General features: G+C 39.7%; 3 protein-coding genes across 16 annotated transcripts in view; all 3 read right to left on the reverse strand.

Annotated features, from left to right (window-relative positions):
• The window catches only part of LOC103385361 (matrix remodeling-associated protein 8), an 11,829-nt gene extending 10,079 nt beyond the window's left edge, over positions 1-1,750 (reverse strand). Inside the window, exon 1 of the mRNA XM_025059059.1 lies at positions 1,604-1,750. The gene's annotated coding sequence lies outside the window, so the exon portion shown is untranslated. The remainder of the gene's footprint in view (positions 1-1,603) is intronic.
• Positions 1,751-2,909: 1,159 nt separating this feature from the next.
• Positions 2,910-4,880, reverse strand: aurkaip1 (aurora kinase A interacting protein 1). The gene is made up of 4 exons (XM_008319226.2): positions 4,752-4,880; positions 4,032-4,134; positions 3,479-3,942; positions 2,910-3,208 (listed from the first exon to the last, which is right to left on the reverse strand). The coding sequence occupies exons 2-4, from the start codon at positions 4,075-4,077 to the stop codon at positions 3,095-3,097; spliced, it is 624 nt and encodes a 207-aa protein (XP_008317448.1). The 5' UTR covers positions 4,078-4,134; positions 4,752-4,880; the 3' UTR covers positions 2,910-3,094.
• Positions 4,881-5,499: 619 nt separating this feature from the next.
• rap1gapa (RAP1 GTPase activating protein a) overlaps positions 5,500-27,367 on the reverse strand; it is a 50,445-nt gene continuing 28,577 nt past the window's right edge. For 5 of the 14 annotated variants that reach the window (XM_017036201.2, XM_017036198.2, XM_017036206.2 and 2 more), the window contains 24 exons: positions 24,196-24,289; positions 19,559-19,594; positions 18,363-18,410; positions 17,332-17,370; positions 17,024-17,215; positions 16,243-16,346; positions 15,832-15,910; positions 15,694-15,747; positions 15,235-15,318; positions 13,772-13,872; positions 13,557-13,686; positions 12,617-12,772; positions 12,457-12,528; positions 12,256-12,342; positions 12,005-12,142; positions 10,701-10,829; positions 9,858-9,935; positions 8,957-9,066; positions 8,527-8,646; positions 8,021-8,150; positions 7,824-7,935; positions 7,455-7,534; positions 7,318-7,365; positions 5,500-7,131 (listed from right to left, as the gene is read on the reverse strand). In XM_017036201.2, the coding sequence (XP_016891690.1) occupies positions 7,357-7,365; positions 7,455-7,534; positions 7,824-7,935; positions 8,021-8,150; positions 8,527-8,646; positions 8,957-9,066; positions 9,858-9,935; positions 10,701-10,829; positions 12,005-12,142; positions 12,256-12,342; positions 12,457-12,528; positions 12,617-12,772; positions 13,557-13,686; positions 13,772-13,872; positions 15,235-15,318; positions 15,694-15,747; positions 15,832-15,910; positions 16,243-16,346; positions 17,024-17,215; positions 17,332-17,370; positions 18,363-18,410; positions 19,559-19,594; positions 24,196-24,289 (2,182 nt within the window). In that variant the 3' untranslated portion in view covers positions 5,500-7,131; positions 7,318-7,356. The other 9 variants (XM_025059458.1, XM_017036200.2, XM_017036208.2 and 6 more) reach the window with 8 other exon arrangements.

The following is a 27,367-nucleotide window of genomic DNA, read 5'->3' on the forward strand; positions in this document are numbered from 1 at the left end:
TTTTAACATCTACCTGTTTGGGCTCTGGGCTCAGGCAAAGTAAGAGTCAGTTCAAATGCTTTTCAAATGTTTGGAGTGGGGGGGTTAGGGCTGGGGGGGGCTTATACAACAATTCAATATAATAACAATATAATGTGAGTGTGAACTCTGGGTGGGAAGGTTGAAAAAAAATCTATCTCTAGGATCGAAAAGATTTTAGAGATTTTGTTGTTACATCAGATTGAAAAGCTGAATGGGCCACATATGGCCCCCGGGCCTTAGTTTGCTCATGCCTGCTTTAGGTCGTAATAGAACGTTGTTGACTTTCTGTCTAAACTCAAAACCTTTTCGGTGCCACGTTGATGTCGTTGCCCCTTCGTTAAAACAAAACTCATAAACACAGCTGAGGTGGTAACTACCCCTCCCCCTCCATTTACCCCTCCTCTCTTCTGCCCCTCCCCTCCCACCCACCATGCCCTCTGGACCACTGGTAGTGAAACACTCATTACTGACACACATAATGAGCGGCCGCCAGATTGTGCTGACTCCTCTTCTCAGACCGCAATTAAGCAGAAACACATTGGCCTGAAGCCCGAGAAAAACCCACGTAGACCACATGTTTGACTCCGACACGCTGCAGCCACAGCTGCCTCTCCACAGGTTTAACAAGTACACAAACGATGGAAAATATTTCAGGACAGGGACCGGATTCAAAAATCACAGAAAGGTCATAGAGGTCGCAAAACAAACGTGTTTTTTTTTACTAAAACTGTACGAGGGTCAGTCAAAAAGTCCAGAGACAACATAAAAAAAAATTTAACTTTTTTTTTTTTAATTATACCATCTGTCTCTCTACATGTCCTGCATTTAAGTCGAGACACTTGTTTCCTTCAGAGAACTTCTTCTTTGTAGAATTCCGAGGAACTTTTTTGATGAAGTGAGATCAAAACCAGATGCAAAGTTTCAGTCATTTAAACTGGTTCAGGTTTGGTTAAAGTGTTATGACGTCTTGACACGATTATTTTTGTCAAAATCGTTTTTGAAAACACTACTTCCCTGTTGTATGAAACCAAAAACTGTCTCATCCACCTGCATTTTTTAGGTTTCAAACCTCTGCTCAGTGGCCTGATTTGTGCATGTTTCTTAAAAAAAAACAAAAAAAAACCTATGGATCCAACCCAGTGATGGCAGGTTGTGGACTTTTTGGTATTTTATGTTTATTTATTTGTTTCATTTTTTTTCTTTAATTATAGCAATCACAGCATGATTCATGGTTACGTTTGGACGGAATAATTATGATAAACGTCGCACACTTGGTTTCAGTGTTTGTTGAAATAAAATGCCTTCCACATATTTGGGGGGAAAAAAAACAATGCAAAGGCACTGGTCAGAAATATAGGTAATAAAACACAGAGTTTTTAAAAAATATATCAGAAAAAAATATTGTTTTGAAAAAAACAAAACAAATGGGAAACAGCAGTGTGTACATGAACAGAAACACAGAAACTCCCCGGAGGAAAAGTGACTGTGACCTGGATCCAATTATGGAAACAAAGACAGTTTAAGTTCGGAGTTTGAGTTTTTTTCAGACTTTTAAAGTTGGATAAAAAAGTGGTTTACTTACAGTGGAGGAGAATGAGGTGTGTGTTCATCGTTTCCCTGTGCAGACAGCGGAGGTGAAAACCTGTCAGACTCAGAGCGGCTGCGAGCATGAAATGATAAAAACACAAAATGCCTCAAGTTCAACGGCAGCAGCTCAGCTGTGTTTTGTCGAACGTCTGGAGTCTGGACTGGCTCCTCCTCCAGATCCACTGAAATTCAACACCTTCTGCTGCTGCAGCAAACAGAGAGGAGGAATAAATAAAAGTGTTTTATGGACGGGCAGAAACAGAAAAGTCCACAGGTAGACACACATCTGTTTACACTCAGGTTTGGCAAAAGAAATCCTGAACAGGATCCAGTCATTGTTACAGCATACAGTCCACACAGTAATTATAATAACATGAAGGTGATGCCGGGCTGATGCCCTGAGGAAGGAATTATGAGCACAGAATGTATTAGATCTGTTAGCAAACCTGGATTATTTCAGATTAGATTCCACTTTACTGACGTCTGAGTGAAGACACTGACATGCTGCTGCAACAAAAAGGAGGGAAAAAAAATTAGAAGAGAATTAACAATGAGATATACAAGGTAAAAATAAATTTAATGTATAACATAAAAAAAAAGTATTGCTCATTTTTTTCCATACATAAAAAGAATACCAAAGATAAAATGATGATCTCACCTGATCCTTTTAAGTCTATTTTTTATTTTTCTTTCTTGCACAATATGAAAATAAAATAAAATATATCGAGGCCGTTCTTCCTTGTGGAATCGTTCAGCTCCTCCAGATCTAAAGGTTCAGCCTCGTCAACAAAGTTCACTGGACTTTAAATATGTTTATAAAATATAAGGATTTCACAGGTAGTTTTTTCCCCCCCAACACAACCTTTATAAAAATCCTGCTTTACGGTTCTCTCCACTCAACATATTAAAGGAATAACGTTTATTGTCATAAAACTTGTCATAAAATTATAATCATTATTTACTGAAACTGTCCTTTAGATGGCGTACAGATTTCTTATAGACTAGGTAATTCTTTATAAACATTTTACTTACCTAATTATTTTAATTACTTACATTTTGATTAGGTTGTTTGGATTCAGAGTAAATATAATAATAATATTTAAATATTTAATTCAATTTTGTTTTTATTTTATCATTATTTCCCTACTAATTAAATAAAACAATAATAATAAACCAGCATCCTGAAGCTCACGGGAAAAACATTATTTGAACAATACTGCCCTCTACTGTCTTATGTATGTAACTGCTCTGCCGTACTAAGACTACAGTATTGTGCACACAGACAATTTCAGCATACACAGTTTGTGCCTGACAACAAATCTCTTTATTAGATTTATACAGACGTTTGTTGATAATTATACATTATAAAGACCTACCATTTCCACAAAGAAACAGTCAGAAACAGAGAAACGTACAGGGAGCAGAGAGCAGCCGGTTTCAGACACAGTTGTTTTACTGAGACGTTCAGTAGAATCTGAAGAGACTGTCACTGTTTTCTGTTTCCGTGTTTAATGTAGATTTTTGGGATGTTCCATCCTTCAGGTTCTTTCCTGAGTCCGGCGCGTCTCCAAATCCTATTCACTTCCTGTTCAAACTTTTTCTGCAAAATGGAAAAGAAGAACATGTTATTTTTATAATGATATAATGATACGATATATTGAGTTTAAAAAAAAAAAAAAAACAATTTAATCATAGAAAAACTCTCATCATAGTATAGAACATCAATACGGCATCGTGAGACAAAATACTCTTGTGATATTTTAGTATATCAATATTTTCCTACACCTCATTAAACACTATGTAGAAAAATAAATCAAACATATAAGATTTGAAATATATATTTTACATTTTAGACACAATAAAAACTTGCCTGCTTCTTCCTTGCTCTGCCCTCCAGCACTTTCTTCTTCAAGAATCGAATACGTTTTTGAAACTTCCTATATTTGTGCCGGTTGATCTTCCGTCGTCTAATCTCCAGGACGTTCTTACACTGAAGAGGTGTGGCAGAACCAATTTCATCCTCCAAGATGGGGACGGCTATAGGTGGCAGCACCTTCTCTTCCAGCAGCTCAACCTCCTCCAGCGGCTGCGGAGCTTCCAACAGGGGAGGGAGGGAGTATCGCATGGACAGCCAGCTCTCCAAAGGGCTGACTGACAGTTTACGCGGCACCAGCACCTCCTCTAACTCTGGTTCCAACTGTATCCATCGAGGAGGAGGCGTGTTGTCTGCTGCTGTTGAATAGTTTTTAAGTCCTTGTTGAACTGAGAAGCATGTGGCGGGAAAGGTTTGAGGGACACGTCCTGTCAAGGTTTTTCCATATGTCTGAAGTACACCTGAAGGTATAAAAAAAAATTATAGTTTTTAATGAATTATCACACACACAACATAATAGAAAGTAAGAAAGGTAAATACATGTACTTACAACTGGCCCTGCGACCGAGGTAAGGAACAACTCTTGAAGCCCACATCGTAAAAATTCATCTAAATTACGATGTCATTAGGAATGTATCATGTGAGCATTCATCCTAAATATCAGAGAATATAATAGTTTTAATAACACAGCGGTACAGTGTGACATCATCAGGTAAGCAGCTCGAGCACAGATGCTCATAAGTAAAACAAATAGCAGAATAGTGAGACCAAATACTGACATTCGTAGAACAGTTCACCTAAGACAACAACAACTAGTGCAGCGGACAAGATAGGATTATTAAGTAAAAGTATTCGTTATTCCAAACATTTCTCACATCAGCTTTGCAAATTGATAAGTGACGTTCTTCTCATTATATTTGAAAAGTGAAGCTTTCTATGGGTTTTCTTATAAAATGGTTGAATAGATGACAGTTTACACTTTATCAGCGCAATAATACTTTTACGCTAGTTTTAGGTCAAAGTTCTAAAAATATCTGAAATAAAGTCACCAGGAGATAACGTTATAGTATAAAAAATGGAAGCATGTTGTCATGTCTAACCACGGTTCTCAAGACTGCGTTGACGTTGCTAATGCTAACACAAGCTCCGCTTTTGACAACATGTATTTATTTGGAAAAGTAAAAGAAAATAAAACTTAAAGATTAACACGGATAATTAACAAGACAAATATTCAAAGAAACACGTTAATATAAAAGCACTATTATCTTACCGGTTTATGCAGTGACCGGGAATTTCTTCTTCAATGTGACTTCAACAGGGCATATCCGGTGTGTGCAGCGCAGACTCCGTACGTTTCCTGTTTCTTACGGAAGAGAACAGTTCCGCAGGTAGAGGGGCATTTACGCCAATGACGATAATAATAATAATAATAATAATGGTCGTTGTAGTAGAATACGAATTTTTGTAGCTCCTTCACACTGACGTAGGCATTGTGTATATAACGTGACAAAAATATTTATATTTTGTGAAATTCTCATTTTTCTCAGACTCAATAAAACCGATTTGTTTTGTCCCTTAGAAAAAAAAGAAGTTTCTACTTTTAGATTGCTCTAGTTTTAGATACACTCGGGGAGCCTCGTCACATTATTTATTCATGGAGATTTTCACATTGAATTTGTGTCCAAATTACTAAAATATGAATGAAAAAAAGACAAGAATACAGTTAAAAAAAAGAGGAGAGCAAAGATGATGCAGACAATAGTTCAGGTCGGTGGGGCATTTATTTACAATAAAAATAACCACAACACAACATTTGCTAAGTCGTAAATGGTGCTGGTTTTTGAAGAACTTACCGTATTCACAACATCAGTTTGAGATGATAAGGCAACTTAAATGATCCGGAGGATTCACTGTGAGACCTTCCCTTTTACAGAACAGTAAAATAACTTTATTGTACAAAACATTTAACTGTATGAGAAAAATCAATCAACTGGTAACTTGGCAGTTGTTTCATGGTGTTGGTCAGTCAGTCACCATATGAAATGAACGACCTCTACATCGTGGAGAATGTTCTCCAAATGTGTATCTATTTACAAAATCAGTAGTCACATTTGGAGCTATGCTGTTTCACATTTCTTAAATAAATATTCACCCTATTCCTGGTAATTGCATTGCAAAAGTCATTGCACATGAAGAGATCAGAGCCTAGAAAAGAAAACCCCCAGAGCTTAAACGACTTTACATTTTACTACACACACACCGTATGGCAGGATGCTGATTGTGGTCACCACAGCAGGAACAGTGAAGCAGACGTGGATCAACGCCACTTCAGCACAAACTAAATCAATAAATAATAAAAAGTAGGGATGTCCGATAATATCGGCTCGATATTAGCATATTATGTAATATCTGTCACAATCGATATGGGTTTTTCCTCCGATAATGAAAACCCAATAACGCAATGCCTGAGTTTCGCCAAATAATGTGTGCCCTAAAAATAGTTTTGGGGATAAACGACTGTATATTTTACGCTCGAAGTCACTAGATGGCAGCATTGCAGCTTATTTAATTAATCTCATGCTCGTACAGTGATTTGTACAGATAAATAAATAGATAGAGGTTAGCAGGCCTATATCGGTATCGGTTGATATTGGAATCGGAAATTAAGTGTTTGGACAATATCGGCATAAAGTTAATATCTGACATCCCTAATAGAAATATTAAAAGGTAAAGGAACAACAGAGAGCATGCTGCAGAGACTGGTCTCCACATGCAAACACAGCAGAGTAAAAAATAACTGTAAAATCACCAACTGACAAACACATCCACATAAAAACAGACTTCACAGACAGCACTAGTGAAAATCGTGCCACAGATTTTGAGGGAGACCATTGTGTCTCTGAAGTGACTTCACTGACTACATTGATGTTTAGAGCGTGACCTGCTGCAGACGTGTGTGTCACACATCGCATGTTTAAGCTTTAAGGCCATTCCATTTATTTCGAGTACATTTTGTTTTGCATTTATGTGTAGTGTTACGTTTTGAAACCTAATTTGCAGCCAGCAGAGGTGAAGCTCCACAGTCCTTTTGGTGTTCTGCCAGAAAGAAATCATGTTAAAAAAATATCTACCTTGATTATATTCTTGAATAAAATAATCACATTTGACGCTGAATATTTCATACCATGAATGCATTACAGAGCATCACAGAGCCAAACTGTACCGACGTGGTAAGCACAAATAAACTAGTGATCATGTCGTAGATAAACCTCCGTCTGAAATCTATGTAAAGATAAATCGAGACAAGAGAACAGGCACTGTCTGAACCCACCCAGCTGTGAACGGCACAACCTTAACCTTTGTGGATAAAACAAAAAGTGCTTTGGAAACGGAAAAAAAAACAAACAAGGCAAAAACGTGTCAGAGGAAGCAACGATGTGTAAAAGCCGGACGCTCTCCTCTCTCTCTCTCTTCTTTTCTCTAGTGTTGTCCAGGCTGATGGATTCCTTGTCTCGGACACTCAGTGACAAACAGGCAGGTCAGGCTTCACCTGCATTCCCTAATCAAATCATCTTCTTCATCTCCTTCGTTGTCATGGCGAGCACCTGCACCTGTATCATCTCCCAGAAGGACTGTGGCTCATGGGAATGCTGGGAACAGAGAGTTAGAAACAACCAGTCAGAACCAGTTAATGCATAATGCTTGGTGAAATTAATTGTTTCAAAAGCAAATATAATTTTTTTATTGAATGGTTTCAAAAGCAAATATAATTTTTTTAAATAATGGTTTAAAAAGCAATTTTTTTTTAATTATTATTGTAGTGAGAAACATCTGACCTGGAGATGGTGGTCCAGGACACAACCAAATATGAGGAGTTAACACTTCTGCACAGCGTGTGAGAAAACACACATATTAAAGTATGAGACTACATCATTATTTATTTATAGAAGTACTTTTTGTACACAACACCTACCGACGAGGACTGACGGTCGTGAGGTCGTTCCAGTTTGATCCGGACTTCTGTTCCCTTTCCTCGTTCAGGTTTACCAGGACCTGAAGGAGAAAAGTCCAGACACAACTGTGTTAAATCAATGGTTACATTTCAAGTCGTGACGAAATAAATATTTTAGATCTATTGTTTAACAGGTACACATGTAATACTGACTTTGTTTTTTTTCAATATTTTGATGTAAATTGATTATATATATTTTGTAAATATTAAAATACATCCACATTCATCTTGTCAGAGAGGCTAACAGCTAACAGCTAATATACAGCACTTCTAAAACTGTCGTCCATTTTTGCATCGCCACCGTCCCTCCCTCCCTCCGTCCCCCCTCACCTGGGGAGCTCCCGCGTCTGGTGGTGCTGCTGCTGCTGATGCTGTCCTCCAGCCAGTTGCTGTAGATGAAGGAGTCGCGCTTGTGTGGCGTGCCGGCCGACGACAAACTCTCCTACAGACAGCAGGGGTCACAAAAGGTCAGGTAGAAGATCACACACACACACACACACTGCGTACACACTGGGTACTTCACCCACCATGCCTGTGTCGTAGTCCTCCGTGGCCTCGTTCTCCTCCACCACACTGGCGAAGCTGCTGGCGTTGGAGGAGGAGCGGGAAAGGTCGTGACCCTCAGGGATGGAGGGGGTCCTGCCACCAAAAAGAGAACTGAACACTGGCTTAATCAGACGACGGCACAGACAAACTCCTGTTTATTACAACGTCCATTCATGTTCTACTGCAGTGGTTTTCAAACTGTGTTTGTTCTACTGCAGTGGTTTTCAAACTATGGTACCCGTACCACTGGTGGCACGAGGGCGTCATCTAGTGGTACAAAGAGGAATCTGACTCCAATTAAAGATCGTTGTTGTTGTTGAGAAATGAGGCTGTTATATATTTGATATAGTTAGACCACCACCGTGTGTGTGTTTATACATACCTGTTCTTGGCAGTAGTGAGGACTTCTGGAGAACAAGAAATGAGACGTTTTATATTTGATTTATTTAGACCACCACCATGTGTGTGTGTGTGTGTTTATACATACCTGTTTTTGGCAGTAGTGAGGACTTCTGGAGAACTCTGATTGGATGAATTGTCAGATTTGGGGTCTTGAGAGACATGACCACTGTCAGGGGTCTTCTGGGTATTTGGAGATGATTCTCTGCTGAAACAAAAACATTTATTAGTTATGAAATGAACGTCAAGCTTACCGCAAAAGGGAACAACACACACAAAAAAAAGACAAGCAGGAAAAGACAGTCACTGGTTTTAAAGTACTGCCTCATGAATAAAGTATTGAAAATACAATATGTGTCTTGGAACTTATTCATGTACTCCATATATTATTTATTTCACTGCTTTGAGGACAGAATGCAAATCTCGTATAATAAAGCTTTTATTCTTATTTTCTTCTTCTTCTTCTTATCATTATTATTATTATTTTATTATTATTATTACAGCATCACTTCTCTCACCTCCTCTCCTGCACTTCTTGAATATTTTCAATCCCTATTGCACTGCTGCGCCTGGAGCCGAAAGGACCAGTTTTTTTCCGGGTGGGACTTTTACCTGGGATTATCAGAGACTGCCAGGGAGAGAGGGGGAGAGAGAGGGAGAGGGTGAGTTAGAGAGAGAGGGAGAGAGACTGTCACTGTCAGAAATATTTCCTTTGCCTTTAATGTACTCTCGACATTTTAATGCCTTTTTAAAGCAGTTCATGCTGAATATTTTGCGCTGCCTCTTCCTATTTGGAGTTGTCACTATGATAAAAAAAAAAAATCAAGTATGCACTGAGCAGCTTAATGTCGAGCCGTCCTGCCAGCCGACAGCAGGAGGCACTGATGTGGGAGAGAAAAGATGGATTTAAAGGCTCCAGAGTCCAGGACTTAATGTGCTCCTCAGCCAACGCTCTGTTCCTTTCATCTCCCATTATAAAGACTCAGCAACTTAAAAAAAAAAAAAAAGATGATTGTTCTCCATGGCTTCAAAGAGACTTTAAAAACTTAAATAATAACTTTTTTTTAGTGTTTTCTACGACAAAATAATTTAATAATTTAGTTTTTTATTATTTAATTATTATTATTTAATGTAATGTACTCTGTAATAAAACACTATATGAGGAAAATACATGCAGCAAATACTGCAACAAATTGACTACAGAGCGGCTGTTAATGGCTTAGCAACAGACTGTGAACACTTTTGTTCATGATTCAGTCTTAAGTCCTGACCAAAGGAGTTATTTAGGCTAAAAAAAACAAACATTTTAAAGCAAAAAAAAAATCACATTAAGTGACAACTAAGGCCTTGAAGCAGCAGAATGTTGCAGATAAAACAGATCTCAATGAAAGGGTGACAAAATAAGAATTAGACATGAACCTCTTCTACTGTTCCTATCCCTATGGCACTGCCACGACGTCCATATTTACTGGGACTTTTGCCTGGGACAAGCAATGACTGAGAGAGAGAGAGAGAGAGAGAGAAAGAGAGAGAGAGGTGACAGTAATGACAGATGACACAGGGGAGAACAGAGAGCAGAGAGAGGGGAGAGAAAACAAATATATATGAGGTTCCATGCAGTCAATCATCAAAAAAATAAAAATAAAATAAAAAAAATCAAAGCATGTTTTCACTGAGGAACATTTCTGGAGTTCAAAGTTCAAACGCAGTCAGCTGCATGGTGGAGGAAAAAATGATGAGTCAGTCGAAGCAGGTGAGCCACGAGGCCGTGAGAGAAGAGATGAAGAAGAAGAAGAAGACGAAGAAAAACAGAGGACGAAGAACTGCAGTAGTTGAACAGGCCGAGAACCAGTGATTGAACCAACAGAACCGCTGACCTACCTCGCAGTGAGGCAAACGCACTGATCATTTCTTCCACTGTGTGACTTCATTTTCATAGGCACACATTTATATATATAAATAACACATGAATAATAATAATAATAATAATAGGATAAAAAGTAAACTCTTCAGAATCCAGGACAGAGAAAACCAGTAAAACAACCCAGTAGAAGACAGAGTTGACACGTGAGTTAATAAGACAGACACAGAGGTCCAGTGAGTGGACACGACCCTCTTCTACTGTATTAGAAGTTAGTGCAGCAGGCGAGTGAGGGAGGAGAAGATATGAGTTGTTTTAGAACGACCCCCAGGGGGCAGAGGGGGGTAAAGAGAGGCGAGACCTGCCGGACCCCAGAGCAGGAGCGGTAGAGCTGTACTTACTATCCCGGGGAATTTGAGACTCTCTGCTGGGCTGTGGCCCAAGTTTCCGCTGAAACTGGAGATTGAGGGTGCCTTCTTCAAAGTAAAACCCATGGCATCCATGGACTGGCTCCTGGTGCGGATCACTCGCTACAAAGAGACATGAGGAGGAGGAAGAGGAGGAGGAGGATGAGGAGGAGGGGACAGATTGAGAAGATGCTGACCACGGGGAGCTTCACTGTACATCAGTCCAGACACAGAGGGTCCTGGGGGCTGTCTGTGAACACTGACCAATCCAGTCCAAGACTTTACACAGTAGAAGAAGAGACAGGAAGTAGACGGATGTCCAGGTTCAGATTTTATCAAAGAAAAGAGGAAGTTCAAAGCCCACTTCACCAGTGATGAGTTGAAGGCATCTGATCGTTAAAGATTTAAAGGTTTGGTTGTTTTTTTATATAAGAAAAGACTGGAAAGATTAGACGTCTGTATGAAGAAGTGACTGAACAGAAGGAATGAAAAGAGCAGAACAAACAATGGAAGAAGCTGAAAATGGAGTGAAGCAGCAGAACAGAACAGAGCAGAGCAGCCGAGAGTCTGGTCATCGGATTAGATCAGAGACAGACAATAACACTGGTCCTGAAAGAGAAACAGTTAGAGCCACGGAACATCACACCAGCCTGACCTTTAAAACATACTGTAGATTAAAGAGATTTAAAAAAATAAATAAAAAAAATCCTTCTAAATAATAACCTACTTAATGCGTAACATAATGACCGGTAACGATGATTTTTTTTTATTATTATTAATTTGCTAAATACTCACAGAGACAAACTCTGGGTCAGGGGGCGTGGTCAGCACCAGTTTGGGACTGTGACATCACTCATCTCAACCACTGAGAGCATTAGGGGCGGGGTTAAGACTGCTGCAGCTCTCACATGAGCTGATGTCAATGCATGCAGTCTTTAAATTCATCCACAGTAATGGAGTAAATCTGCACAGTAATATACAGTAGCTTTATCATAATGTAGGTAATATGTGCAGTATTTTACCTACTTCATGTAGCAATGAAGGTTATATGTGCAGTAATGTAGATAAAATATGAAAGAAATGTAGTTATGTCACTCAGTTGAAGTTGAACAGGATAATTGATTAGTGAATACGGTCAAAAAGTTCTAAGACTGATGTTATAATTCCAAAGGTCGTCTGATTTGATCGGCCGAGACATTTGAAGACAGACGTGTCTACATCACTACACCTGTGTTTGGTTTTATTTGTTCCATCAGAGTGGAGACCCACTCCACTGATGCTGCTCCAGTTCACTGTACCTTGAAGGACTCAAAGAAGCCTCCGCCTCCACTGCCGTTTTCCAGCTTGTCATCCTCCGGTCCGAGTCCCATCATGGCCTGGCTGTTTGAATGCAGCTCCTCATACAGCGTCTCTATCAGCGCTGAGCGCGTCCTCTCCTGGGACACAACGTAGGACATGACATACCAGAAGACAGTTCATTTACAGTACTGATACCAAAGACTGTGGAGTATTTGAGATTTTTTTTATTATTTTTATTTTAGTAACTCACCTCTAATTTGGCGAATTTCTCAGCTTTGTAGCAGGCATACTCAGCATTAATGAGCTTGGTAAAAAGGAATTCATGGAATTCAGGGCCCTGAGAGGAGATGGTTGGTCGGAAACAGGACCAGAAAGACAGAGAAGAGGACGAAACAGTGAGAAAATGAACTGAAGAAAATTCACACGGGTAGAGTCAGGGTCACACGCATACTTTTTTGAAGATGGCAGGGTTTGGAAGTGCCGGGCCAAAGAATGGTACGTCATCACGAGCCGTGACTGAAACCTTAAAAAAAATGTAGAGTATAAATATATGTCAGTTATTGAACAAGAATGGAAAATGAAAGTTTCTAAAGAGGACAAAAAAAATCCACCTTGTAGAGGACATTGCTGGAACATGGGTTGACCACCTGCACCACAACATAAGCATGGAGGAAGTTGGAGGCGATCATGTCGGGAACGAAGGGAGTGTTTTCCTCTTGGAATATGATGGCAACGATATCATTCCCTATGTGTCTCTTTCTCTGTAGCTGCCAACAAATGGTGAACTGTTATCATGCAGTTTGACTGTTGACAGTGGCAACAACGGAATGTCAGTGATGGTCAATTTACAACAATTACAATTACAAACTTTTTCTGCAGTGCACCCTGTTGGCCCTGGTTTTATTCCGACACGTATTTTACAGCTGTAATTTAAAGGCAGTGACAACTGCTGACAATTTTTTTTGGAAAAAAAAGAAGCATCAGCCAATATTTGTCTCCATTTCTTAACAATATATCATCTCCAAATAATGCATTTTAAATTAATTTAATTTGGCAAATGTTAAAAAGTTTTACAGATATTTCAAATATTTAGTTTAATATTTTTTGTACTTCTTTCCGATGGTTTATTGTATAATATATGTTACATTTGAAAACAGAATTATCCGTTTTAGTTTTATCCGGTTTTACATATTTTAACAACAACCATTTTTAATACATTTAGTTTCGTTGCTGTTGTTTTGTCCTTTTTACGAGAGTATTAAAAATACCACCAGGGGGTGGTGTTTCCCGAGAAATGCTTTAGAAGCGCTGGCGGTCTCAAAGGTGTCGCTTAAACACATACAGTATTTTACTGCATTACCTCATACATTAAATAAACACATCGGTCGATTTAAAGGGAATCACATTAAAAACTTACTTTTTAAAAAGAAAACATTTCCTTTTACAACAGTCTGTTGTCACATATCGGTGCAACAGGGACATAAACGCAAATAACGTTCACCAAGAACCTGCCTGGCTGCAAATTATGAAAGGTGTGTGACAGCACGGTACCTGCTGCGTGTCCCCCTCTGTGTAAGGCAGCTTTGTGGACACATGGAACATGACCTCTTTGTTGCGGTAGTTGCAGTAGACAGATTCGGTCCCGGTCTGTCCATGAGTCACATCTAATCCTCCGCGGAAACTGAAGGACGACAAGTCAATTTTCCGTTATGTGGGGAAAAAAATTACCATAAAACTATGACATTTTGTTTTCAATACTCACTCACCCTTTGAAGTTGTGCAGCTCAATTTTTTCCCCTAAAAACTCCAGAAATTCCACGAACGCAGCGCTCTCTTCGCTGTTGCCAAAGAGCTCTTCCTCCGAGGTCTGTAATCAGACCAGAGCAACCGAAAACGACAACGATTAAATCAAAAAATGCTTTTTAAAAAATGAAAACGTGCAGTCTAAAAAGCAAGGGTTTTAATTGTGTGCCATGAATTATATCAATATTTAACAGCACTGTGAATAAAAGACTGTTTCGTTGACCATGTTTTTATGGTTCAGATTAAAAGGAAAAACATTTGTGAGAATATAATCGCACCAATCTTTTTTCGTGCTCATTTAGAGATTCTTGTTTACACATTTCTGACTTCTTAAAGAAGTCAAACCTGTTAAAATAAACTTTTTGGTTGTAGATATAAGGGACACGTTAAGTACATAAACCACCACTTTGTGTTCATTAATTAACTGTTTACTTTTTGGGAAATATTTGCATGTAGGGTTTGCAAAGAAAACACAGGTGAAGCAATAGAGAGGACAGACTTAATGATGTCCTTTTGGGCAGATATCTTAACTGAACAGCTATAAACACACTTAAATGTAATTTTTTACTACAATCAATCACTACTCCGTGAGTAAAATGTATCTCCACATGTATTTATCATCTTGTTCAAACACACCAGACTTGTGTTCGGGACGACTAACGAAGCTCAGATCGATTAAGGCTGGAGATAGCAGGCAGGTCGGAGACTATAACACCCATCAGTGGTGGAGGGTTGATTAGCTATTGTCAACATGTGGAGTCAGGATGCGGCTGCAGACGCTAGCCTCAAAACAAACAGTATGCTCCATTTATACTGATGATTGGTTCCGTTGTTGTCCATCGGGGACGATGATGACATAAGATGTTTACTGAGTCGTAATTAGGACCCCAGGCTTTTATTTTGTTGACTTTCTCACCGTCCGGTAGAGAACAGGAAAACGATTTGTGTTTATTAACGGGTGTTGTCGGAGTTACACCAAGCTAACTTAACGACCGCGTTAGCAGTCTGTGGTCGCTCAATTGGGTGAAAGATTAGAACGAATTACAAGCTAAGATAACCACTGCATACAGTATTAAAATACACGAGAAGAATTTAGCTTTTTTTTAAATTTATTTTATAACTGAATTAAAAATATTCAAACATGAACTAAACTGGCCCTAAAGCCCTAATAAAATATTTATTAGCGGATTCACAGTTTATTCAACAAAACACCTGAACTGCTGTGAGGGATCAGCAGTGTGGATTTAAACAAAATAACAAATTCAAACGTGAAGTGCCCCCAGCTTTTATATGCTTAACAAGTAGGTTGCGATGAAAACAGCCGCGTTAACTTAAGGTTGAGCTCAAAGTGACTCGTTTCCAGAACATCAATAATTACAGCGTAAAGTTTGAGGTTGAAATGACACATTTCCTGTCACCGACCCACCTGTCCATACTTTTGATAGACGACCCCAAATTTAAAGTTGTTGTTTATGACATGTTCATCAAACGTGACGATAAGTCTTGAGGCCTGTGAATGACAACAGTAACAAAAAGAACAAAAAGAGAAGTATAAGTATAGAAAAAAACAGGATTTTTTTTAAATATAAAAATTTAACTAAACGTATTAAAAATCTTAGTTTGTAAGTTAGTTAGTTTGGGGTTTTTTGTATAGCGAAATGTGATGTGACCAACTGCTGGGTCTCAGACCAGTTCCAGACCATGAATCATTTGGTAAAAAAAAAAATTTGTTTTGTTTTTCTATGGCATTTTATTGTCGATTATTGATAGTGCAAAACTGTTTTAATCTGAAAAAAGCACAGATGACTTTCCTACATATGAACATGAAGGTGAACATGTATAGAAAATTATAAGTAATTTGAAAAATAAACAAACAGGATCTTACTTTTGGATACAGGACAGGAAAGAATCGATCCACGTTGACGTCTTCACAAACGAGCTTTAGTTTTGAAACGATCACAAAAAGGTCAGAAGAGTTGAGACACTGATTAACCTCGTTAGAGACAGTGTTGTTTCTTTTTACCTTGGCCATTTGAACCACGTTGGGAAATTCTGTCAGACAGGAAATGGGGATCACATCGTGGTAGGTTTTCAGTTTGGTCCTGGTGAGATCATAAAACAGTCGGTCAGTTAGATTGAAAAAGATGATGGACTACCATCAGAGTGTCCCCCCTGATCCCCTCTCTCTTCCCCCTGGCCTAAATAGTCCATCTGTCTCTGGTCTGTGACAGAGATGTTGACACTCTCCAGCTTTATGACTCTAATGAAACCCACAGCAGGAAAATACACGGAAATATTTCACTTATTCTTAGAATATTTGAAGAAACATTTTTTTTTATAAACCAGATTTTTTTTTTATTTAATTTTTCTACAAAATCCATCGTCCACCGTGAACAGGAGTGGACAGCGCCCCCATATGAATACTAAGTGTTACCTGAGCATTAGCCGGAGATGCTCCTGGCCTCCGATCACGTCGTACTTCATGGAGAACACCATGTGTCCGAGGGCATTGTCCAGTGAATAGTAATTAAAGTGTTCCTGTGGACGCAGGACGTGAATACAGTCATTAGTGTCGGTCGTAATCACACGCTAACGTGCGGGTGATGTGTGTGCAGCCCCCGAGTCGTAACACTTCCAATCTGAGAACAGCACTTTTCTTCTGCCGCTTCTAAAAAAGCTGCTTCTGCTAAAAGTAGAATAGATACGTTAGTGTGTGTGTGCATGAATAATAGATGGAGGAATCCCTAATGTGTCTTTATTAGCAGCACAGTGAGTGGTTTCATCCACTGAGAGTTTCTTCATTGCTTTGAATGAACTAAATATGGAGTGAAAATTAGTGTGAAATATTCTATAGAAATAATGGGACTCAGATCTGGTTTGAACTCAGTTGTACGTATTGACAAGATAACTGCAGGATTATAAAAGAAAACAAATATATAAAAATCAAGGCTTACATTTTTAAAAACACTTGATGTCTAAACAGCCAGGCTCAGAAAGAGCAAAACATTTACATTTATCTTGTAAATTATTACTGTGTAATTATTTTATTTTTAGGTTTATTTTTCTATGCATACATTTTTATTTTTTTACTGCATAGAATTCTTTCTATTCCAGTTGCGTTGCGAGCCAATTCCATCGTAATTTCATTGTGATGTCAATCTAAATGACAAATATTAAAAAGACAGATCGGTAAAACTGGACCAGAGGTCACTGACCTTCCCCAGGAAGTGTTTCCTGTACAGCGGTGCTGTTGTGTTACACTCCAGCTTGGTTCGGGTGTTGGGAGACAGAGGCTGTCCCGGCTCGCTGTCCACTGTGTTGCTGACATCGTGGTTGGTGCCCTCGATCCAGTATCCTCCAAACTGAGGCAGGAGGATGAGAGGAAAGGGGCTTTTTCTACCCAGTACCTGTTCCAAAAACGCAAACAAACGTCTGACGCGCAGCAGGAAAAGACAGCTAAAAAAGAAACTAGTGTAAAAGGTAAAGTTGAGAAAGAGAAAAATGTCACTGCAACACAGTCTACCTCGTGGACACTTGGGTATGGAATGTAGTCTTCCTCCGTCTGGAAGCAAAAACAGACAAAAAAAAAAAAAAAAAAGATCATCTGTTGGTACCTGAGTAACAGGTTTGTCCGATCCTCCATCATCACGTGTCGACCAGACGTCACTACAATATCTAATGATGTTTAAATTATTTTGACCAAATCAAATGCGAAAATGTAAATTTATACCTCATATCTGAAAGACTTTGCAAACAAACCTGATTGCAAAATATTTAATTTCCTCAGCTAATGAGAATCAAATTGAATAGAGAATTGATTCAATAAGTGATATTGAGAGTGGACTCATAATCTGTGAGTTCCTATCAAATTCCATCCCTAGTGTGTATACGTGACGTCAGATTCCACCTGGGATCGAACCTTAGACAATTGACAATTCTTTCCAAAGCTCAGATCTTTTGGTCTTTATTCCTGTCCTTTATTCTATGACAACGCCTAGCTCATATTTTAAATTTTATAGCTTATTGTCATTCAATGCAGTGGTTTGTTTTTTCTAAGAGTGCTGTCAACTTTTATTTTGAAATTGCCACTTTTATTTCGAAATTCTGCATTCTCTGTTGTGCTGGGCGATAGAATGCAATTGTAATTTAAGACTTTAAGAGTAGTAACTTGTTTTTTAATTAACATTAAAAAAATACATTAAATTTGTTCCTGTCTTTTTAAAAATCAAACCACACTTTTCATATTTCTCATTGAAACAAACTTTTCTGGAATCCTGGAATTTAAATCTCTGTAAATCCCTACCATCCTCAGTACACACACTATATCCTCAGTTTAAAATCATGCATCACAAACATATGTATCACTGTATGCACCTCAGACCCAGTTCCTTACATCTGAGTCCATTTAAAAAAATGTTAGCTTTAAGCTTTTTTTTTTTCCTCCACTGAAGTACTTCCTGTCTGCTAAAGTAAGATAGGCCCGAGCGTTTCTGACACAATGACCGCATGGTGTGAATAATGTTCCGTCTTTACACGCGGAGAGATGTTCTCTACCTTGAGTGGGGGAGGAAAAGCGCACCTCTGCTCATCCATCCTGTGGCCCTGCAAGAGAGGAGGCAGAGATAAGACGACCCTTCGGAGGAAAGAAGTGATGGGTCAGAAAGGTGATGCACAACCATGATGCTGCTGAATCAGTGGTGAAGACACTAATAAGAAACTACAAAAATACAAACAAACTACAAGTTACTAAAGAGAAGACGTTCAGGATTTGTAGTCTGTTAGTGCAGCACAGATGCAGTTACTTGAATTCTCTGTAGAAACAATTCAAGTAAGTACGGAATATTAACAAACATTCATCAGAGCAGAGTGAAGCAGAGGACGTACTGAGACCATGAGATGGCACCTGGGGTCAAGGAAAGCTGTACATTAGGGGGCGCAACTCCTGGTCCGCAGACCCGTACCGGTTCGTGGGTCGTTTGGTACCAGGCCGCAGTGAGAGAATTATTATTTGACTTAATTTGAAGGGAATCTGATCATTTCTATTTACCTTCTCCATTTAAACATAATCTGGGAATTTTTCAAAATAAAACGTCTTTGAAACTCCAATACTAACAGTCTAACAGTCATAATGCTTTAACGATACGCCTTGGGGATTGCTGCTGTACATGATATAATTATTTATACTGTATTTTGTAAAGGCAGCGCTGCATTACATTAGGTGTCATAAATCACTCATCAAACAGAATGAGTTACGAGGAGGACATACGGAGGACACCACAGCCACTGAACGCTTCATTGACTCATTGAGACTTGAAACAATGGCCAGTGTGTGGCTGTGGCACGAACTGTTAGCACAGATGCACAAACATAATTATGACTTTGATGTGTGTGTGTGTGTGTGAGAGAGAGAGAAACAGAGAGAGAGAGTCATTAAAAACAAACAGTAGACGGACGGGAGACAACAAGCTTCTAATTGCTGTGGGCCAGTGTTAACGGAGACAGTGAGACATGTCCAGTGAGACATGTCCAGTGAGACATGTCCAGTGAGACATGTCCAGTGAGGTCCTCTGTCAGTGCCATACTCATGAACAACACAAGAGCTTAGGAGACAGAATTAGTCAGAGACACAGAGTCGACTAGTTAGTTGATTTGTGAGAACAGATCAGAGACCTGAGACAAAATGCAAGGTGAATTCATCATCATCATCATCATCATCATCATCATCATCATCGTCGTCGTCGTCATCTTACCTGCATCTTTTCAATCATTTCAAATAAATCTGTGGTCTGGGGAGAGGAGAGTGGGAGAGTTTTGAGTTCATTTGTGAGTATTTTTAAAATGCTGCACACGGCACAATGTTCTTCCCTGAGACAGAACTAAAATGACGACTCTGAGTCACTGCTGTGATTTATATACTTTCAGATACAGGACAGTGTTCACATCATGGCCACACACACACACACACACACACACACTGTAGGCTGTGTCTCCAGTAGATCTTCATATTCAAGCAAAATGTCAAGTCAATATACTGTATATAAATGTCTCTAAATATATAATACAGTATATGTATATATATATTCTATTTATATAAAAATATAGAGACAATATAAAATATGTGTACATATATTTATATATAAACATATAATTTTATATATGTTTTTTAATCAATAAATAAACCTTAAAGTGAAGAACTTTGGGTCAAAGAACCAAAGGTCAAAGGTCAACACCCGGTGTCAAAACCCAGTAGTTTTTAAGGTGTTGTCCAAATATTCCTATCATAAGATCTTATCTCAACAACGACTTCAATTGTGAAGAAGGTTTAATCACTGGAACAATCTCTTCTTTCTCATTGGTCAATCCTGCAAATCCAGGTGTAATTTACACATTTTTCTCCTTTATTTAATTGCCCCCCTGTCAAAGCCCCAACCCCAGCATTTAGAAATTTGTCCTTGAGGTTTTTACATGTACACTGTATGAACCATTCGTCCTTTAACCACGGACAAAACGACGGCTAACAAAGAGCGTGGATTTCTGCATCCCTTTGTCATAACAAAACAAAGGCCCTGAGGTCGAGCCTGGTAACGTATGAAGTTTTTTAGTACACGGCGTGTGTACAGAGCTCAGTGTGAATACGACTACAGTCCTCCACCATGTGCAAACACCGACTGCCACAAGCCCTGAAAGTAAATAAGCCAAGCTTCAACAACATTAACAGAAAATTAGGACAATATGAGTCGAACTGTGGAGCCTTATGTTGAACTCTGTGTACATACTGACAAAGGATGGATTTGCTGGTACATACAGTAGGTTTTGAACCAGCAACAGTCCCTCCATGGTTGACCATTAATCATTCTGAGTCTTAGCATCTGCTACAAACGTGGGAAAAAGTCTGGACTCATCTTCCCCCTTTCTCTAACGTCTCCACAGAGGGTGTACTTACATGGATGGGTTTCCTCCAGTGTACCTTCGTCATCAGTGGATGACTGAAGTGGATGTCAGGATTTTTAGCCATTTTCTAACCTCTATCCTCACACTGACATGCTGCAGCGTTAACGCCTGCGCTGACCTCACCGGCTTTGGTGATGAAGAAGTTCACAGAGACACGCTGCAGCAGCTGAAGCAGAGCTGCATCTGTGCTCACTGCACTGACGACTGGGGGTGAAAAACTAGCTCCACAGGCTCGTCTAGAGTCAGCGCAAAGTCTTTAAAACATACAAGAGGATAAAAAAAAGTCTCAGATTCCATGTAAAGCAGCACCTAAGCTAAGAGCGTATCGTTATAATCCTCTAAGGGAAGCCAGTGTCCTCGGCTCATCGTTCTTTGTGACTCTTTGTTTGTGAAAAGTGTGTTGTGGGAGGAGAAACTCGTCTACATCTGCTTTAATTACTGACACAGCCTGACTCAGGTGACAGAAGCCAGAGGTGGAGTCCAGTATTTATCCTGCTGCTTAGGCAAACTGATCACTAATAAGTCACAAAAAATTGTAAACAAAGCAGTGGGAACAGAGAGATAACCAGAAAACCAGGTAACCAGATAACCAGTGACCTCTGTGTGGGTCATGACACCGAGCCGCCGGAAAAAATCATTTGTAGAGTTGCAGTAAAGATGAGTAAATCAATCCTGTTAGCCATCTGTGTGTAGGCGTCGTACCGACACCTTTCATTAGATAATATAATATAATATAATTTCAGAGATAATAGGATCGAGTGGGAAATTAAATGCACCACAGCTCCCCCTGTCCTCTCACTCTGAACTGCTGAACATACAGTCACATGGCTCATTAAGACGGTGAGCAGTTTGAGAGAATGAAGATTAATGTGGGTTTTATCTCCACCTACAGTCCAGGTCTGGATCTGAGTCCAGTCCCTGATGGGAGTTTAAGACCCTCCTGTACTACTGCAGGCTGTGGGAGGGGTTTTACTGGATGTAAATCAGGCTGGAGTCGGTGGTTAAAGGCCACTGGACTAAAAAGACTAGTTTGAATATTCCAGGGTTGACACCACGTGATGACAGAACACATTATAGGACACTGCCCCCCCTCCCCCCCGGGCTAAGTAATAATACTTTGAGCTTTTGTGCTGATGCTCTTATGTGAAAGGTGTGTGTGGCTAAAGATGGGGGGCAGGGGCAGTTATTTTTTTCAGGCCCCACAATGTTAGACTTTTTAAAACTCCTGTTATAGAGACATACGACGAAAAACATGTCAACGCTACGATTCTCATCACGGAAGGGTTCCCAGCACCTGGTCAGGGGACCAGTGCCGGTCCGTTGTTGATTTGGTACCGGACACCACGTGATGACAGAACACATTATAGGACACTATATTTGACTTCATTCAAAAAGAATCCAGTCATACATTATTTTTTCAGGCCCCACAATGTTAGACTTTTTCTGGCAGACAGTAAAAAAAGAAAAAATATATGTTTTTACCTGATTTACTTCACTTTACTTTAATCTGTCAATGTTTCAAAACAGCAGGCAGGGGTTCCCAACGGTGCCGGTCCGTTGTTGATTTGGTACCGGGTCGCAGTGAGACACAGTGGAAAAAATGTACTTCAGTTTTACTAATTGACTTCATTCAAAAAGAATCCAGTCATATCCCGTTACTTTACTTTAATCTGTCAAAACAACAGGTCATTCAGACTCTGATACTAACAGAATAAAGTCTGAAAGATGTTTTATTTTGAAAATGTAATGATCTTTCATTGATGGCGTAGTATTACCAATCCACAGTAATAACGGCTAATAATGACCGTTAAATCAATTTGTTTTTTTAGCTCCAGCACGTGGCAAATACCGAGCATTAAATCCGTTGGTGTTTATATTCATCATCCAGAACCTAAAGGCACACCGAGGTCACACAAACCTTCTCTTCACATGTGACTAATTGTAACTAGTAAGTGGGAGGGGCCAGCAGATGGTGCCGTTTCCAGGCAGCGGGGGTGACTGTTCAACAAACCAGTTGTTAAATTCCCCTTTAATCGCTTTTCCACTCGGATGGCGTCGGATGAGGAGGAGTTTAAGTCCTTTATCCAGAATGAGGGGAGACCTGAGATACGTGAGATTGTCTCCACTTTAATCATCACACAGCAGCTCTGCTGACTGTCTGTGTTCCTTAAATACCAACGCTGGTTTTTTCCAGGCCAGCTGCTCATTTACGGCAGAAACACTCGTGAAGATTTAACCATGTTTTTTTAGAACCTAAACCTTTTTAGTCGTTCCAGATTTACCACATTGTCATATTTGTGTGTTCCATAGTGTAGCGGTTAGCACGCCTGCCTTGCAGGAAGCAGAGAGTCCTGGGTTTGATTCCCAGAGGAACCACATATCCCTAAATATGGCTACTGCGTGGCAGCCTGTCAGTTGCTACTATGTAATTAATGGCGCCTCCTGTATCTGTCAGACAATTTTTTCCGACAAATAAAGGACTATTATTATTATTATTATTATTTCCACCTTGAAGCTTGATTAAAAAAAAAAAAAAAACTCTTGTAATTAGCTGTATAAAACAGGGGTGTCAAACATACTGCCCGTGGACCAAAACCGGCACGCTAGGGCGATCAATCCGGCCCGCTTGATGAATTATGAAAGTGAAAAACATGCACGAACACTTCATTTTAGTGATGTTTTGTCAAATTATATTTCATTAAAAGTGAATATTTTCTACTATACTTGCACTTATTTGCAGAAAAACAAAGGGTAAAAACATGGACTTATTTATAAGTAATTATGTTATGATTGTACTGGTCCGGCCCACTTGACATTTAATCAGGCTGTACATGACCCCTGAACCCTAATGAGTTTGACGCCCCAGGTGTAAAGGAAAAACTAAGATAAAGGAAGAAGCAGAAAAGCAGGTTTTTTTTTCTTTCTGTGACGACACAAAGCCCATAAAACAACAGAGGGAAGTTCGTCATTTACAGTTGGTTTGGTGACACATCCCTGAAAACAGTAGGAGACAAAAATGTGTCTTTTCATTTATGAAAACTGAGAGCAGCGACAGGCGCTGTGATGCAGTCAAACGTCTCAAGCTGTGGGGTGGAGAAAACGTCGACAGCCACTTTGAAAGACTGACAGCTTCTACGCAGACAAAAGACGTCAATTTTTGTTAATTAAATAAGGACATAATCACTGGCGCTTCGCGAAGTGTAAAAATAGACGCTAAAATAAGACGACGCAGAAAAACGTCCAAGTAAAACTGCGTCATATTCGTCACGACAGCCTTAACACGGGCTGCAGCAGGTGGAGATGGGATTAGAGGAGACACCAGACAAAGATCACTGTAAGGAAGGTCACATGGTCCACAGTCAGATAAGGTCGAGGGGTCAGCGTGTGTGTGTGTGTGTGTGTGTGCTCACTAGCCTTTCCCTCTCTCTCCTCTTACCTTGTGGAATGGCGAGGAGGTCTGAGGGGCCGTTGGCTGGAACAGCTGGGGCTCTAGTGTTGAAGAATTCCGGGTTTCACTCCCATCTTGTTTCCTACAATCGGACGAGAGAAAGAAAGGATTCCGTCAGGAACGGTGGCAGTGTTTGAGGTCTGAGTCGGAGGACAATTAAAAAACCAGGTCTACAAAGAAATGGGGTTTTTTTGTGTCTTTTGGTGAAAGATATAGAGCAAATGGGAAAATCTATACTGATCTCTGTCGAGGTCAGAGGTCACAGCAGCCACAAGGAAATCAGATTCACAATAATGGTCACTTCAAAGTTCTCCAATCAACGACCACCTCCACACACGACCAGTGTTCATTCACACAGACACATTAATTCCCGCTCTTCTTCTTCTTCTTCATCTTCTTCTCTGTTCACTGTGTTTGTTTTGAATCACCGGAGTGTAAATCATTAACATACTACCATTACACAACAAGTGCATCTTGCATCCTGCATCATCAAAATGAAATGAAGAACAATTATGGATGCAAGGCCCTTTTTCCCAGCATGCTCTGTGAACATGAAGAGGGTGAAGTGCCCCAGCAGCAGCTCCCCCAGGGGAGAGGAGGAGACAATGAAGTATCAGCTGCCCTCAACTGCTAATTAGAGCTGATTTGTGAAAGATGAATGCAACACACACACACACACACACAGATTATTTACTGAGACTAAAGACAACCATTTTACTTTATTTTTAACGCTAACAGGAAAAGCAAAGTTTCTTTAATATTCCCTGTAAATAAACAACTACCACAACAAATGAAAAACAAAACAAATCCAGGCAGGAACAAACTCTGACATCATCACATGAATGTGATGTTTGGAGAAAAACAACACACACACGCATACAAAACCAAGTCCTGACCCCGAGTCAGTGCCTCAGAAATACAGTCGGAGCCTCAAGTTTTGCTCGGTTTTTGCCTCAAGACTTGGTTTATGACAACTGTTCCTGCAAAAAAAAAAATATATATATATATATATTAATATATATAATATTTTTAAATATTACATTAATAATATATTATTATATTATTATTTATATTTTTTATTTTATCTTTTCGACAATGCTGCAGTATCTCCATGGCCCTTAGGGGGTCCACAGACCCCCGTCTGAAAACCTCTGAAAAACCAACATTAATCCCTGCAGAACCATTGGTTCCTGCAAAAGGTCACAACAAAGTACCTACAAAATCAAGAGTACATGCAAATCCATACACACACACCTGCCTGACTTACTACTTCCGCCCTCTTCCTCCTCCTCCTCCTCTTCCTCCTGCTTCTCCTGCTTCTCCTCTTGGTCACTTTGCTGCACCATACCACAGTATTATTTAAACACATCAACAAACAGCATAATCTGGACCGGCTGGTTAGTGATGCAGCCCAGAGAGACAGGCTGTGAGGAGGAGGAGGAGGAGGAAGAAGAGAAGTGTAAGAAGAAGAGGTCCAACAAACTTACTCACTCATGGGCAGCTGAAGGCTGGCTCTACCCTTGGTAGTCCAACCATTGACCAGGAATGGAGAGGGAGGGGGGGTGACACACTACCTCCGGTTCTCCACTAATTCAGCATTCCTTCTCCCCTGTGTCTCCTCCTCAGCTGCCTCCTGTCTCCTTGTCTATTTTTCTCCCTGTGGCTGCAGACGGCTCTGTGGCTCAGCGGCGACCTGACATCAGTCTCTCAGCAGCTGGCCACACTCGCGGCTCTGTCTAGTGTTGCACTCTCTCACTGAGCATCCTCTCCTGCCTCTGAATCTCCTCCCACTCTCTGTCTCTCCCTCACTCTCTCTCACTCTCTCAGTCGGTCTTTGTGTCTCTTTTTTTTCACATTTTACACACACACACACATGCATACACTGTTTTATGTGTTTTTGTCACACCAAACCTCTTACAAACATATCCCTCATCTTAATCCAACTCTAATTTGTCTCTAAATCTAATCCTAAATCTAATCCTAAATGTCCTGATAAATCAAAGGTTCCTCAGATTAAGGATGTGTTGACCAAATAATGTCCCAACAAGTGTAGCTATACAGGTATACATACACACTTGTTTAAAATCACACTCTTAACAATAGTTCGATCTCCGTTAAACCTTCATCGTCATCGATGCTACCTGTGTTCCAGGGTTCTTTAAAGGGGAAGAACAGTTGCAGTAACAGAGCTTTCCTCTAGTCCTGACACTAATTCATCAGCCTGCTAGGGCTGTTGCTGTGGCAACCACATCTGACACATGCATAAATAAAGAATAAATAAATTGGACTCATCTTCATCCTGGTAAAAGAACAGAACTCCAGAGGTAAACTGCCACTACTGCCTCCTACAGGCGTCTTTTCCAGGGGCAGAAAGCCTTTTGATAACTCTAATTGGTTTGATCCCCACGGAGCAGAAAGCTTCTTCATCCCAACAGACCTCTGACAGTAATGTCTTTTCCTGCTACATGACAGCTAAATCATCCTCCAATGCACAGGTTCTAAAGAGGGAGTTCACGACCCCCTGGGGGTCGACAGAGGAACAATGGTAGGAGGATCAGGAGATAATTAAAACAACAGAACAATTTAAAAAATGAATAGCTTTTATGCAGTCATACTGTCGAGTTGACAATTTATATTTATGAATATTTGAATTATTCATATTATTGTTTGAATAATTTGGAATAAATGCAAAATAACAAGCTCGTTTTATACACGGTGGTGGTCCCTGCGTGGTCTGTTCATCAGTTTGGAGGTTGTTGGTGTGAAACTAACTTTGTGTACTGACCGTTAGGATGCCGACGAGAGAAAATTGTTGTTTTTTAATCCAATATTGTTGCCGTTTATCAACCCTTGGTGAAATGGTGGTTGGGATTAAAACTGTCTTTGTGTTTGTGTTTGTGTGTGTTGTACGTGTCAGACAATGAGGGACAACAGGGGATTACAGAACCATTAAGAATGAAGAATTACAACGGACAAAACAACAGAATTATCTCACCGGCCCATTCAAAAAAAAAAAAAAAATTCACTGAATCTAGGTCCGGATTAATTAGTAGGTATTTATAAAAATAAATACATAAATAAATAATTTATTAAAACAGGAAGATTGTATTTTCTGACCCGTTTAAAGGTGATTTACAGAGCATCAGAATCATGCATTTTT

The sequence above is a fragment of the Cynoglossus semilaevis genome, chromosome 10 (assembly GCF_000523025.1).
Source record: "Cynoglossus semilaevis isolate Cse_v1.0 chromosome 10, Cse_v1.0, whole genome shotgun sequence".
Classification (NCBI taxonomy): domain Eukaryota; kingdom Metazoa; phylum Chordata; class Actinopteri; order Pleuronectiformes; family Cynoglossidae; genus Cynoglossus; species Cynoglossus semilaevis.